This window comes from Aspergillus pseudotamarii (assembly GCF_009193445.1).
Source record: "Aspergillus pseudotamarii strain CBS 117625 unplaced genomic scaffold BDV38scaffold_3, whole genome shotgun sequence".
NCBI lineage: Eukaryota > Fungi > Ascomycota > Eurotiomycetes > Eurotiales > Aspergillaceae > Aspergillus > Aspergillus pseudotamarii.
The window spans coordinates 572315-585360 of NW_022475017.1; the positions used below are offsets into that span (position 1 = coordinate 572315).

At 49.0% G+C, this 13046-nt stretch overlaps 6 protein-coding genes across 6 annotated transcripts; 5 read left to right on the forward strand and 1 right to left on the reverse strand.

The window, feature by feature from the left end:
* Positions 1–83: 83 nt before the first annotated feature.
* BDV38DRAFT_293421 (Tannase/feruloyl esterase) lies at positions 84–1691 on the forward strand (the record flags this gene model as incomplete). The annotated part of the gene is made up of 1 exon (XM_032062241.1): positions 84–1691. One exon carries the CDS (start codon positions 84–86, stop codon positions 1689–1691), a length of 1608 nt encoding a protein of 535 aa, XP_031919000.1.
* Positions 1692–3310: 1619 nt separating this feature from the next.
* On the forward strand, positions 3311–5108 carry BDV38DRAFT_267565 (major facilitator superfamily domain-containing protein; the record flags this gene model as incomplete). The annotated part of the gene is made up of 5 exons (XM_032056619.1): positions 3311–3454; positions 3683–3792; positions 3863–4131; positions 4195–4828; positions 4910–5108. The coding sequence occupies 5 exons, from the start codon at positions 3311–3313 to the stop codon at positions 5106–5108; spliced, it is 1356 nt and encodes a 451-aa protein (XP_031919001.1).
* An 81-nt stretch (positions 5109–5189) lies between these two features.
* Positions 5190–5631, forward strand: BDV38DRAFT_95199 (uncharacterized protein). The gene has a single exon (XM_032064178.1). The coding sequence runs from the start codon at positions 5278–5280 to the stop codon at positions 5584–5586; it is 309 nt and encodes a 102-aa protein (XP_031919002.1). The 5' UTR covers positions 5190–5277; the 3' UTR covers positions 5587–5631.
* On the reverse strand, positions 5283–7103 carry BDV38DRAFT_234289 (glutaminase). Its single transcript, XM_032053225.1, has one exon. The coding sequence runs from the start codon at positions 7069–7071 to the stop codon at positions 5677–5679; it is 1395 nt and encodes a 464-aa protein (XP_031919003.1). The 5' UTR covers positions 7072–7103; the 3' UTR covers positions 5283–5676.
* A 991-nt stretch (positions 7104–8094) lies between these two features.
* BDV38DRAFT_277752 (alpha/beta fold hydrolase) lies at positions 8095–9003 on the forward strand (the record flags this gene model as incomplete). The annotated part of the gene is made up of 1 exon (XM_032058558.1): positions 8095–9003. The coding sequence occupies one exon, from the start codon at positions 8095–8097 to the stop codon at positions 9001–9003; it is 909 nt and encodes a 302-aa protein (XP_031919004.1).
* Positions 9004–10342: 1339 nt separating this feature from the next.
* On the forward strand, positions 10343–12945 carry BDV38DRAFT_293422 (Zn(II)2Cys6 transcription factor; the record flags this gene model as incomplete). Its single annotated transcript, XM_032062242.1, has 3 exons — positions 10343–11004; positions 11075–11964; positions 12023–12945. 3 exons carry the CDS (start codon positions 10343–10345, stop codon positions 12790–12792), a joined length of 2322 nt encoding a protein of 773 aa, XP_031919005.1. The 3' UTR covers positions 12793–12945.
* Positions 12946–13046: the final 101 nt, after the last annotated feature.

A 13046-nucleotide genomic window follows, 5' to 3' on the forward strand; every position in this document is an offset into this window, starting at 1 on the left:
AGGTATATCTTGAAGAAACTCTAGTTCCGTCCACTCTCCTCTTGTCATTAATTTCGCTGTCGTGCCTGGAACTGGACTATAAAATGCGTGCTTCATTGCTCCTTGCCGCATTGGCTCCCGCTGCATCAATTGCCAGTACATGCGAACCAAGCTTCTTCGCGCCTTATCTCACTAGCAATGTCAGCATCGTATACGCTCGCACTTTCACCTCCACGGAAACCTTTGAGGGGCCTTTGGGAAACTACACAGACCTGCCTGAATACTGCGCACTCTACGTGAACGTCAGCTCATCCACTACATCCTCCTACGAATTCGGCCTTTGGCTCCCAACAGAAACATGGAATAAACGCTACATGGCCTACGGAAATGGTGGATTTACTGGCCAAGTTGCGTTTGCCGATATGGCACCTGGGTTGAACTACGGCTTCGCAGTCATTTCAACAAACACCGGGCATAACTCCTCCGTGAAAGAGGCTGGTGATGCTGGGTGGGCATTGAATAACCCCGAAACAAGAACAGACTGGGGCTGGCGTGCTCTCCATGGCAGTGTTGCTCTGGGAAAGATTTTAACAGAAGCATTCTACAATGACAATATTGAGTACTCGTACTACGCCGGCTGTTCCACTGGCGGTCGCCAGGGGTTGAAAGAGGTCCAGATGTTCCCCGATGACTTCGATGGTGTTCTGGCAGGGGCATGTGCTTGGTGGACATCTCATCAGCAAAATTGGGACCTAAAGCTGGCATTGGATAACTTGCCGAACAACGCCTCTCACCATGTTACTACCGAATTGATGGATGTCCTGGCCACTGAAGTGCTTCGACAGTGTGATGGACAGGATGGTGTGAAGGACAACATTATAATGGATGGTTATGCTTGTCAACTTCGGCTCGAGGCATTGCTTTGCAGCAGCCCCAGAGCCAACGCCAGTACCTGCTTCAGCGCTGATCAGCTTGACACGATCTATCGAGTCTACAATGATTGGGTTGATATCAATCAGACATTCATTTTCCCCTCCTTTGCTTGGGGGTCAGAAGCTCAAGTTTCTCTGATGATCATCACAGACGACGATTCTGTAGATGAGCCTAGTGGAATTGCGTATCCTCGTGACTTTGTGTACAACGATGCCAGCTGGCCCGCAGAAAATCTGGATTACGCTACGATACAACTTTCTGACCTCCTGGACCCGGGAAATGCTACCGCAGATACATATGACCTGCGCCCATTCTACCAACGTGGCGGCAAGTTGATTCATTACCATGGATTCGCTGATGGGGAGATCCCAACCGGATCCAGCATTCACTACTACCAGCAGGTTGAGAAAACTATGATCCCGCTAGGTTATGATTTGGATGATTTCTATCGTTTCTTCCTCATTCCTGGCATGCAACACTGCTCGGGCTCAGTGCATGGCGCTCCCTGGTATATTGGATCCGCCAACCAACCCTCTGCTTTAACAGGAAGTAACGTGTGGGGTGTGCCTGGCTTCCGGGATAGAAAGCATGATGCTATTATGGCTCTGATGGCATGGGTCGAAAATGGTACTGCTCCTACCGAGCTGATTGCTACCAAGTATGTCGATGATACCCCCGCGCTTGGTGTCCAGGCACAACGCAGAACATGTCCATATCCCCAGCGCGCGACGTACGTTGGCGGAGATTGGAACCAGACATCCTCCTTCAAGTGTGAGTAATACACTGGATTGAAGGAAATTGTACATCGTGACTATATAGTATGATGATATAGTTCCAAACATATTATAAGATACCTTATTGAGTTCATTAGTACTACAACGTAGTGAACTAGTGATTACTGTATGAAGAAGTCACAATACTACATTAAGCAGCCTATTTCGCTGGCAAAAGTGAACGAATCGTAGCCTTGTGCTGTGAGTAGACCAGAGTAGTTATCCTTCTTTGTCTATCACCCCGCATCGCAACCTGCACCTACACAGAGGGTGACGGGAACCTAAGGGATATCTGCTACGGATGATGCGTCCATAGGCTGTCCATTTAACTTTAACCAAAGAGGCTTTGTGGACTCCGGCTTCGGAGATCTTTACTTTGCACACGAAGGCCCGAGGTTATATAGATTCTTCGATGTTTTCCTTTTCTTTGAAGGTTGATTATTCGCAATCCCCATGAACCAAGAGAAGATTTTGCCACAGACGTATTATCTGACGACTTTCTCCTTCTAGGCCCTGCACCTTTCTATAGGCCATTAGAGTAACTCCACATAAGCGATCGCGATATTCCTCCTCTTACACTGGGTAGCATTAGAAGGCCACTGATGAAATAGCTCTACAGGCTGGAAGCAATACTCTCTGTTAAATTTTATACCCAGGACGTAGTGGACCCAAGGCATAAGATATGAGATGCTGAGTGATCTCAATCTCTATTCATGGCTTTATTGATTATCTTCTGAGGCATACTGTCTTTATATAAGTACTGCCGAGCTATCGATGCATTCGCCGGTCCCGATAGGAAATAGCAAAGGATAAACAAAGTTACCAATAAGAAAGATACGTCAGCGTCACATCTGTCTGCTACCCGTCATAGCTGCTATAATGTGCTCTGCGCTTGGCACGGGAAACAGAGCGAAGTGAAGGACCTGTCTCGTGGAAGCCGATATCGGCTGCTTCAAGAATCTGCCGAAATCAATGTCCCTAAATTGCCGGTGTAGCACAGATATTGGAGGTGATTCTTGACGTAAGCTTTACTATGATACCCCGCAACAGGGAGTCCTTTGTTAACTTTAGCTCATATATTCTCTAGCGGACATAGCATCTTGTAGTATGTTAAACCACGTTCTGAGAGCCGAACGACCCTCGTATAGCCGTACAACTTCTCTTAACCGGTAAAACCCGCGAGTGTCCGAATCGCCCTTGTACTGGCCTTCCCCTCTTGAGAAGTACGAATTAAGCTTTCCCACTTATCCTCTAAGGTGGGTAAGCGAAGGTACATTCCGTCACCAGCTCATGTGGGGAAAGTCTGGGGTTGGACAAAGTCTGGGGTATGGGGAAAGTTACTGTTAGCCACTACGTCTCTCAGTGTCTGACCTCTTTGTTCTCAGCTGGATTGCTCTATTACGTAGGCCCGTATAAGTAGGGTCTCATGGCTAGCTGGATACCAATCCCGACCTCTTTCTCATATGATCTGGCCTTTATCGTTACACACCCTGGGGTAAGCTGTGCTTGGATAGGAGACATCCGAGACAGCAGAGCTCCGCATGAAGCTTATTATATAAAGCCAATCTCTACCGCATGTAGATTTCTCTTTTTAGATAACGTCCTTTACCCATTCCAATATGACTATGGCTACAAAAACGGCCAAACAAACTATGGGCTCATCCAATCATGTGGAGAACCTGGACGACATGAAAATCGAAGCGGGAGAGAACTATGTCGCGGAGCAAAGAGAGCAGATGCGATTGTTAAATGCTCGCATTGTCCGCAAGGTAAATAAGCCTCTCGATGGAGATCGTCCCCCGGCTCATATATCACATTAGTATGATATATGGGTGCTGCCCCTAGTGTGGGTCTTGTATGTCATTTCGTACCTTGACCGTGGAAACATCGGGAATGCAAAGACTGCGGGGGCGCAGGAGGACCTTGGTCTCACCAGCTACCAGGCATGTCAACTCTCCCCATAATAATTTTGAGCTACTGATAACACTCTAGGATAGTGGTCCTGGGTACTGAACTCCTTTTACATTACATACACCTGTCTAGAGTGGCTAGTTCTTTGCTGGAAAGTTTTCCCAGCACACATCTACGTGACAGGATTATGTCTATTGTACGTCCACCATGCCAAAGGGACTGACTTGTTTTCAAATCTCAACGAAAGATCCAACTGACAACCCAAGGTGGGGCGTTTGCGCAATGTGCTCAGGGCTTGTCCATAACATGGCGGGCTTGATCGCTTGCCGAGTAGGGCTGGGTGTCCTGGAGGCAGGATTTGGGGCTGGCGTCCCATACTACCTATCACTATGCTATAAACGTCACGAACTGGGTACACGTGTCTCTATCCTGCTTGGGTCCAGCCCCATCGCCAACTGCATTGCAGGCGCCATCGCATATGGAATCTCCCAAATTCGTTCCCACATGGAGCCCTGGAGGTTAATATTTTTGATCGGTAAATGAGCTACAGCCGACTATGCACTTCAAGTAGAATTAAATGCTAATCTTATTATGTCAGAGGGGTCGCCGTCAATTGTCATTGCGCCTATTGTCTGGTTTGTGCTGATGGACTCTCCCTCGACCGCGAAGTTCTTCACAAACGAAGAACGCACTTTCGCAGTAGAGCGCATGGAAACTCGCGACACAACGCGCAAGAGCTCACTTTCCAGAGCTCAATTATTCGCCGGTCTGACGGACTATAAGAACTACTGCCATGCATGTCTCCATTTCTGTTGCAACTATTCCTTCGCCGGGTTGTCCAACTTTCTTCCCACCATCGTCCACGAGATGGGCTATGATTCCGTGCAGGCACAGGGCCTTACTGCACCACCATATTTCGGTGCGTTCCTATCCAGCATACTTGTGGCATGGCTCTCGGACCGATATGGATCGCGCGGGTGGATCCTAGCCATCTCCGCCAGTGTCGCGACCGTGGGGTATGCCCTGTTAGCCACGCAGACGGGAACGGCAGTGCGGTACGTCGCCATTTGGCTCACTAGCTGTGGTGTCTTCCCTGCATTGGCGATCAACATGACCTGGATGCTCAATAACAATGCTGGTGACACGAAGAAGGGAATTGGAATGTCATTGCTCGCGATTATCGGTCAATGCTCTTCATTCTTGGCCTCCTTTATGTATCCCAATAGCGCTGCGTACGTTCACTGCCTTCCCCTAGATCCTAATGACGACCTACTTCTAAAATATTGTCACTCATATGGACTAACGTATCATAGACCTTACTTCATCAAGGGAACAGCCATTGGCTGTGGTCTCACAGGAATTATTGTACCCGTCGGACTGGTCCTCCATTTCTCCTACGCCGCCGAGAACAGACGTAGAGATCGGGAATTCGGTCCTGTGCCACAGGGTGATGGTCCCATTGATGTTAGTGCTGTGGGCGATAAGCATAATCACTTTCGCCTGTTGACTTAGTTGGAGGGCGTTATCCTTTTGTTGCATGACGATTGGAAAGTGGTTTGGTAATATATATAGTTGTGGTCGGCATTGTGACATGTTGATAGCCACAAACCTTTACTCAAAACTGACCCTCAATATACTGCAATGTCCGCTGTCTCAAAGCACACATGTAATCACAACATAGATGCAGACCTTTGCGCTTTGCCCAGGTTGGCACAAATATCGCTGGCAACTTGGCTCCGGCTTGACCATGCTTCACTTTACAACGTACTTCTCCGCTCACGGCGGCTTCCTCAGCTCCATTGCCAGTGTGATACTAATCGCCTACCAGGTCGTCTGCCGCATAGTTTGTGGGCATGTTCTCAACGATTCTAAACTATTCGACTCAGGAATGGAAATTCATTGGCTCTCTTACCTCAACCTACTACCGTGTGCCGTTTTGAATATCGGTTTATTCATCTATCTGGTTTCGGTTGAATTCAGAGATTTTTAAGCAGCGAGGATATATCGTTGTTATCAAGCCGTTACTGTATAATCAAAAGCACGCCGAACTCTCTCCTCTTTCTATGGTAGTATCCGGTCTTCAATAAAGCTCATCACTATGGGAAACGGCCCTGCAGCCTTGACCACCGATATAATGACGCGCCTCAGCTTCGTCGTTGACCACACGGGGTGATTTCTCTTCAAACGCAGGATTCCCGTCAATTGTAAGGACCTTGGCAGGGTCTATCACCACCACATTTTTACCTGCCTCAAGAAGGCGACGGATGTCTTCACTAATAATTCGCAGTGCGACGTAATTGAGGGAATAGGTATCTCGGAGCATGAAGATGACGGCACAAGCGTTTGTGTGTCGCCCAGAGCCGGGGTCGGCAGGGTTTGGAGGGCTGATCTCGCGCACAATCGCACGGGTAAGTCGTTCGGAGCCCGCGAAACGGACTGCACCTCGCAGACCAAAGACAGGTACCTCCTGTTCGCACTCGTGTGGTTGATCGGCGCCGCCTGCAATCGTCATCGTCCATGTGCGCACGGTGGCTCTACCCACCTGGCTGCTGTCCATCATGTGGAGGCCCATTTCAGATGAGAGCTGCTCAAACATCTTGACTCCTCGGACGCTATTGCCACGCTCGTCCAGCTTCGGCGAGAAGACGGCAATGCCGACTTGACCGGGAAGGGTGCCGATGATCCCACCCGCCACGCCACTCTTTGCGGGCATGCCAACCCGAGACACCCAGTCACCAGAGGAATCGTACATGCCACAGGTAGTCATGACCGACAAGACCTGGCGGGCGCTTTGGTGGGGCATGATCTGTTCTCCCGTTATGGGATGCACACCCGCATTGCCGAGGGTTGCTGCCATCACTGCCAGGTCGCGGACATTGGCCTTAATGGCACATTGGCGGATATAACCGCGGACGGCCTCCTGTGGATCACACGAGATGATCCCCGCTGCCTTGAGCATGTAACCGATGCCCATATTCCGATTGGCGTCCTTGAGCTCGGCCTCGTAGACTTCTTCATCCACTTGCAACTTCCGACCTGCCACTTTGGACACTGCCTTCAATATGCGATCAACTCGTTGTTCCACCGTGGCATTCTCCCCTGCCACCAGTGTGTGGGCGGTGATCGCACCGGCATTGATCATGGGGTTCATTGGCCGGTGGGTGCCGGGTTGCAACGATAGCTTGTTGAATGCGTCGCCCGATGGTTCCACGCCGATTTTCTCCAAGACGCGTGGCAGCCCGGCATCATTGATGGCCAGGGCATAAACGAAGGCCTTGGAAATAGACTGGATGGAGAACTCAACCTGGTCGTCCCCGACCGAGTATAGATTCCCGTCTACGGTCGACAGCGCCACGGCCATCTTGGAGGGGTCCGCTTTAGCCAGCACATCGATATAGCTGGCAAGCTTTCCGGAGGTATCCGGGCGGGCCTTTTCCAACACCTGTCGCAGATAATCGGGGATTGGAGACTTCATGGTTTTATGTAAGAGTTATATGAAGGGGGAAATGTCAGGTTTGGGGGTGTATTAAGGGTTCCTTTTGGTCATCGACGCAAGCGGCCAGTGGTCCCGGCGGACTGAATCTCGCAGCCTAACCAGCCATTTTTTTTACCGAAAACCTTGGCCGCTTGGCGTTAGCATTAAGCCAAGACTGCCACATATTTGTAGTTATGATTTTTATATAGACTCTAACATGATAGTAGTAGAGTAGGGCATTATAAAATACTACTGTGGAGTAGGATACTGTGATTAATTATTATAGTCGTGGTAGTATTGGTGGTGGTGTAGATATCCAGAGACTAAGCCCTAATCCTAGGGATTGCAGTGCCCGAAAGTTAATAGTGGTAGTGCCTAAAAATTAGGGGCCATGGGGCCTGCAGATTGAATAAATCCTTTAAACTTAAAAGAAGCGGTAAGTGTCTTCGGAAGCGGACTAGGTGATAGTCCGAGCGTTTTAGTCACTATGATTGGCTAGAAGTACTGTGGGCCCTACTAGACATGGTATTAGACAATTTATGCCTGGGCTACTGCTACATCGGCAAACCCGAAAGGACGACTCGGGTACAAAGCCGACACATAGAGCATGAGGACCAGATGGTATCTTAGTTTATGAATGGGCTCAGGACCATGGGCACCAACCCTACGACATATCAGGCAGGCGCTTTCCGGTGACAAGCTGCTTTGAAGCCAGTAATTGTTAGCAATATATCAGATACGCCGGCCAATGATCTACATGTGTGTCGCGCGCATTTCAGCTATCTGTAAGTGTGGTAGCTATGCGTTCTACATAAGATAGTACATAACAGATCGAAGCGCCAATCAGGCTTTACCAATTAACACTCGGATAGTCTGGAGTCCGTTGCCCCAGACTTTGGACTGATCGCATTACTAATGCTGCGGGGTTACCTATGGGGTCTTTTAAGTTAATATACATGCTACCAACTTCCATTTTCCTTTACTAAACTCGTATACTATACTTCTATTACCATATCGAGAAACATGGATTCCATCCACTTAAACCAAATCTTTCACTACTCTACTACTACCCACAGCTACCAAATCCGGTGGACCGCTCTTGGTGACGATGCCTTACCACCGCTGATCTTTGTCCATGGTACCCCCTGGTCATCACGAGTCTGGGATACGTACGCACGATCATTTGCCAGATATTTCCATGTCTACCTCTTCGACAACCCCGGTTTTGGCGAGAGCCCCCTCGGGCAGCCACTCCCGGGTAAGGAAGATATCATTACTAAACAAGTCGCATTGGATGCCGATCTGGCGCAGCAGTCAGAGGTCTTCGCTGCGCTGTATCACTACTGGGCTCAGGGTTGGAAACACCCAAAGGCCCATGTCATCGCACATGATCATGGAGGGCTGATGACCTTGCGTGCCCACATATTACATGGTTGCGAGTATGCGAGCCTATGTCTGCTTAATGTGGTTGCATTGGGACCATTTGGCCAGCCGTTGTTTAAATTGATGGCGGACAATGAGGAAGTGTTTAACGCGTTGACTGGACCAGTGTTTGAGGGAGTTGTGGAATCATACATTCGAGACGCGGCATATACTGAGTTGGGGAAGGAGACGATGGGGATGTTGAAGAGGCCGTGGATCAGTAGTGAGAAAGGGAGGAAGGGCTTTGTGAGACAGATGGTTCAGGCAAATAGTCGCCACACGGATGAAGTGGAGGGAAAGTACCCTGAGGTAGGCAAGAGAATGCCAGTGAGAATCATCTGGGGCAAGGAGGATAGGTGGATTCCTGTGGAGACAGCCCACAGACTGAAGGAGAAGCTGGGTGCTCGAGATGTGGTAGTGATCGAAGACGCAGGGCACTTGGTGATGTATGATCAGGGAGGAAGGTTAGGGGTCGAACTAGGCTGGTGGCTGGGTTCTTTAGGCCAGTGATGGGAGTGCTATAGTGATAGATAGGAGTATTTAGCAATCACGAATGGCCTGCGTTGTATGTTTCTCTCTGCAAGCGTACATCTCAAATTGAAATCAGCTTTCTTAAAGGAGTTGTTTTATCCGGATAAGGCCAGACAGAGCAAGTAATAATCCCCGTGGGAACATTAATGGGCTGGCTTAACGCATTTCCTATCAGGTATATCTCCACGACACCAACTAGCTTCAAATCCGAGGTCTTACCCACCGATATCCACAGGATGACGGCATCGGAGTCCTAATCCGACCTAAAGCTTCGGCACATCTGATTCATAATGTATGGAGTTATGACAGGATGCATAAAGGACAGGGTGGATAAGGGGATCCAGCCACCTGAAGAGTAGTCCAATACTCTCATTACACGACTAATATCCTACATGTTCTTACGTACAGATCGACGTCAAGATGTCCATTCCATTTAGCCATCATGCTAATGCGCAAGCAGCCTTCAAGCCACCATTGATCGCAAATAGGAATGCTGCAAAGTGGGATATATCCCGCCTTGCTAAAAGACCAGGGAGCTTCGTCTGAAGGGTGCACCATTGGCGGTTTGGTGACTTTGGAAGAGGGAGCCGTTCGTGGCCACATGAGCCGGACGTTGCGTGATGCAATCACAATTGTTCGCCTTATGGAGACAACGGAGCATGTTAATGATACTAGACGTTAGGGCTTGCCCACGACAAGTGGACTAAGGAACCGGTTAATTCATTGCAGGTAGTAGAAATACCTACTTATCATTAGAGGTAATATCATAAACGTCGGGGACGACCCTGACATATCATACTAGGGAAATCTTACTATTGGGAATCATGAGGCTTTACATCGCAGACAAAATAAGTTTTCATAAGCCAACTAGAATAAAGAGAGAAAAATTCTATGACACGGCTGGGTATACATGCAGAGTACAGTTTCTATAGCAATAATACTATTAGCTTTAGTAGCCGTGCAGTTGAAAAATGGAAAGACATCTTTTCATAGATTTATTGTTTTCCGACTATTTCCTTGTTTAGTTTAAGCTAAAAAAGGGGTGCTCGTTTTCTAAGGGTGGGTCACGAGTGACCACAGTGTATAAGAAATCAGATACAAAATTAATATCGAAGAGCAAGATTATGTAGAACTTTTCCTTTTATCAAGTAGAACTTTCAATGATGCTATGACTAGGACAACTGCTACATGGGTAGTGGGTATATGTATGGGCCAAATGGTTGGCTGCACAGCAACCCCACATCGATGCCGCTTATATCCGTGGCGCTTGCCACTCAACGCATCTCTTCACCCGACTTGATATGAAATGGTGGTCAACATGCCTCCCAGAAACCCGAAAGGACCACATGTGAATCCCGGCAAGACGTATAAACGCAGCTATGTGGCGTGCGTGAGTTGCCGCGCTCGCAAGGTCCGATGTCTCCTTGGTGATGAACCACCGTGTGCGAAATGCGAAAGGGAACACCGCGAGTGTGTGTTCGAGGCGAGCGGAAAGGTGGGGAAACACCGACAGGCTCCAAGGTGGTCACTGGTACAAGGCCACGCTCCAGAAAGCTTGCATCGAACGAGAATACAGGAGCGACCATCGGACACTGGGCACCGGCATGAAGATAGGACACCGAGGGTGATATCGACTGCTGCATCCGAACCGGACCCACATCATCTACCTGGATCTGACGGCCAAGATAATCCATCCCTTTCTGGTCGGGTAATGTCTACAATTTTGGCGCGACCTAGCGATGCGTTGGATGTGCTATTTGATGCTGCCCGTGCCGATGTAGGTGAATCCTCATCCTCCCACGCAATGGACCAGGCAGGCACCATCAGAGACAAGAGCCCAACGGTTGTTTCTGCAAGTGGGCTGGTTTCGGTCTCCGGTCTGTCCCACCCCAGCGAAGATGTTCTCGACCTGTGGGATAGATGTCGATTTGTACGACAAGGATGGTTTACGGCGCAAGAAGCTGTAACTTACATCGACTTGTATGTTCGTTAGCTGCAACGAGTGCCTTGGACAGCCAAGAGATAGGGAGGGATGAACTGACAGACGCAGGTTTTACAAATATTTAGCACCTCTTTCGCCAGTCCCTACAGTGGCATATTGTGATCATAAAAACCATGAACAGCTGATCGTTGAGGAACCCATGCTTTGCTGCACCATGTTAATGATAGCTTCGCGATACTTTGTTTTACCAGGGGCCGGTGGAATCTCTCGGAGCCATTTTATTCACCATCGGTTATGGCAGTACTGTGAACTCTTGATCCGCCGTATTATGTTTGGACAGGAAAAGTACTCGACCGCCAAAACCAGGATTGTGGGCTCGATTGAAAGTCTCATCTTGATTTCGGACTGGAATCCAAGGTCCGTTCATTTTCCGCCCGAGACAGAGGGCTGGGATGGTGAGCTGATCTCACCTGCGTATGACCGCCGGAATCGACTTCAGACAAGTGAGGACGTCCCACTTATTAGATGGCGTGAGGATGTGTTTGAGCCTGCAAAGCGATCAGAACGCATGTCGTGGATGCTGCTTGGTGCAGGAGTGACTCTAGGTTACGAACTGGGTGTATTTGCCGATGGTTACTCCAATACACCCCCTTTAGCTAACTCCCAGACAGTCAGAGTGTATCGGGCTCGGAAGCTGCTCTACACCTATGTCACTCAGATGGCGGTCAAAATGGGCTGTCCCTCTCCTATTCCCGACAGCATCCTCTTCATCCCAGACGCATCGCAGGGTAATATAACGGACCCTATAAGTAGACAATGGGAGGTGTACATGAAATCATGGACAGAATTGACTCGTCTCATGAAAACAGCATCGGCCTTGTTCTTCCAGTCAATTCCCCATGTGAAACAGCAGCTGTCATCTGGTCACTACAATACTCTATTACAACATTTTACGCCTTCTTTGGCTAAATGGCATGATGAATTCAACAATGCGACGGGTATGTCATCTTTCTCCATCAGCGGCTACGGCTTAGATATTAATGAAAACTGAGTCAGATACACCCAAGGACCTCAGGCCATTATTGTTAATTGAGTACCATCACCTCAAAGCGTACACCAGTGCCCTTGCCATTCAGGCGGTGGTTGAGAGGGCTGTTGCAAGGGGGGTTAGCTGGATGGGTGATACGAGCCGCGAATCACTCGATACATGTCTTCTGCCCCACGATCAAGATTTCATTCGTGATGTTATTCAAAGCAGCAGGAGAGTTCTAGAAATTGCCACTCATATGGCAGCCGATGGTATGCTACGATACGCACCACTACGCACTCTTGTGTGTGTCACCTCATCATCAGTTTATCTCCTCAAGGCTATAAGTCTTGGGGCACACCATACAGATCTACAAGCCTCTCTCTACACACTAGATCGATGTATCCTTGCTTTGCGCTCGTCTGGTACAGACGACATGGACTTCTCACTGCGGTACGCGAGGCTTATAGAAAAGCATGTCGATCGGTTTCGAGCAAATTTTATCTCTGAGTGTGTCAAGACCATCAACCCAGATCACCATCGCTGTAACGTACAAACACCAGAGCCGTTAACCATGGCACACCCGCGCGGGCAACCCCATATGCACAGTGCATCCAGCGGTTACCCAGACCACCAGTCCACCGACGCTTTTGTGACGCCGGAGATGAACTCATGGTGGGCCCAGCCATTTGACCCGAATATTGCGCCGTTCAATTTCAACGGCGAGGGCGTCTCCATCGGGTTGGAGCTTGATTCGTTGGATTTCCTGTTGAATTTGCCGCAGGTAGGAGGTGAATGAGCGACTTTATTTCGTAGCAAATAGATATAGCAACGAGAATTATGCAATCATTCCATCCAGTCCCGCCTTTCCAGTGAAAACGTGTCGCGAATCAGCATTTCCCTCCCGGATAGGACCGGTTGTAGCTCCTCTTCGGCATCGCTCATGTACCGCGCTTATCCGACCCGAAGACCGAAGAGTTCGGGAAGAACAATCTGCTTATCCACAACGCATCCACGTACTTGCTCTAGCTAGCAATGAAAGGACACTTTTGC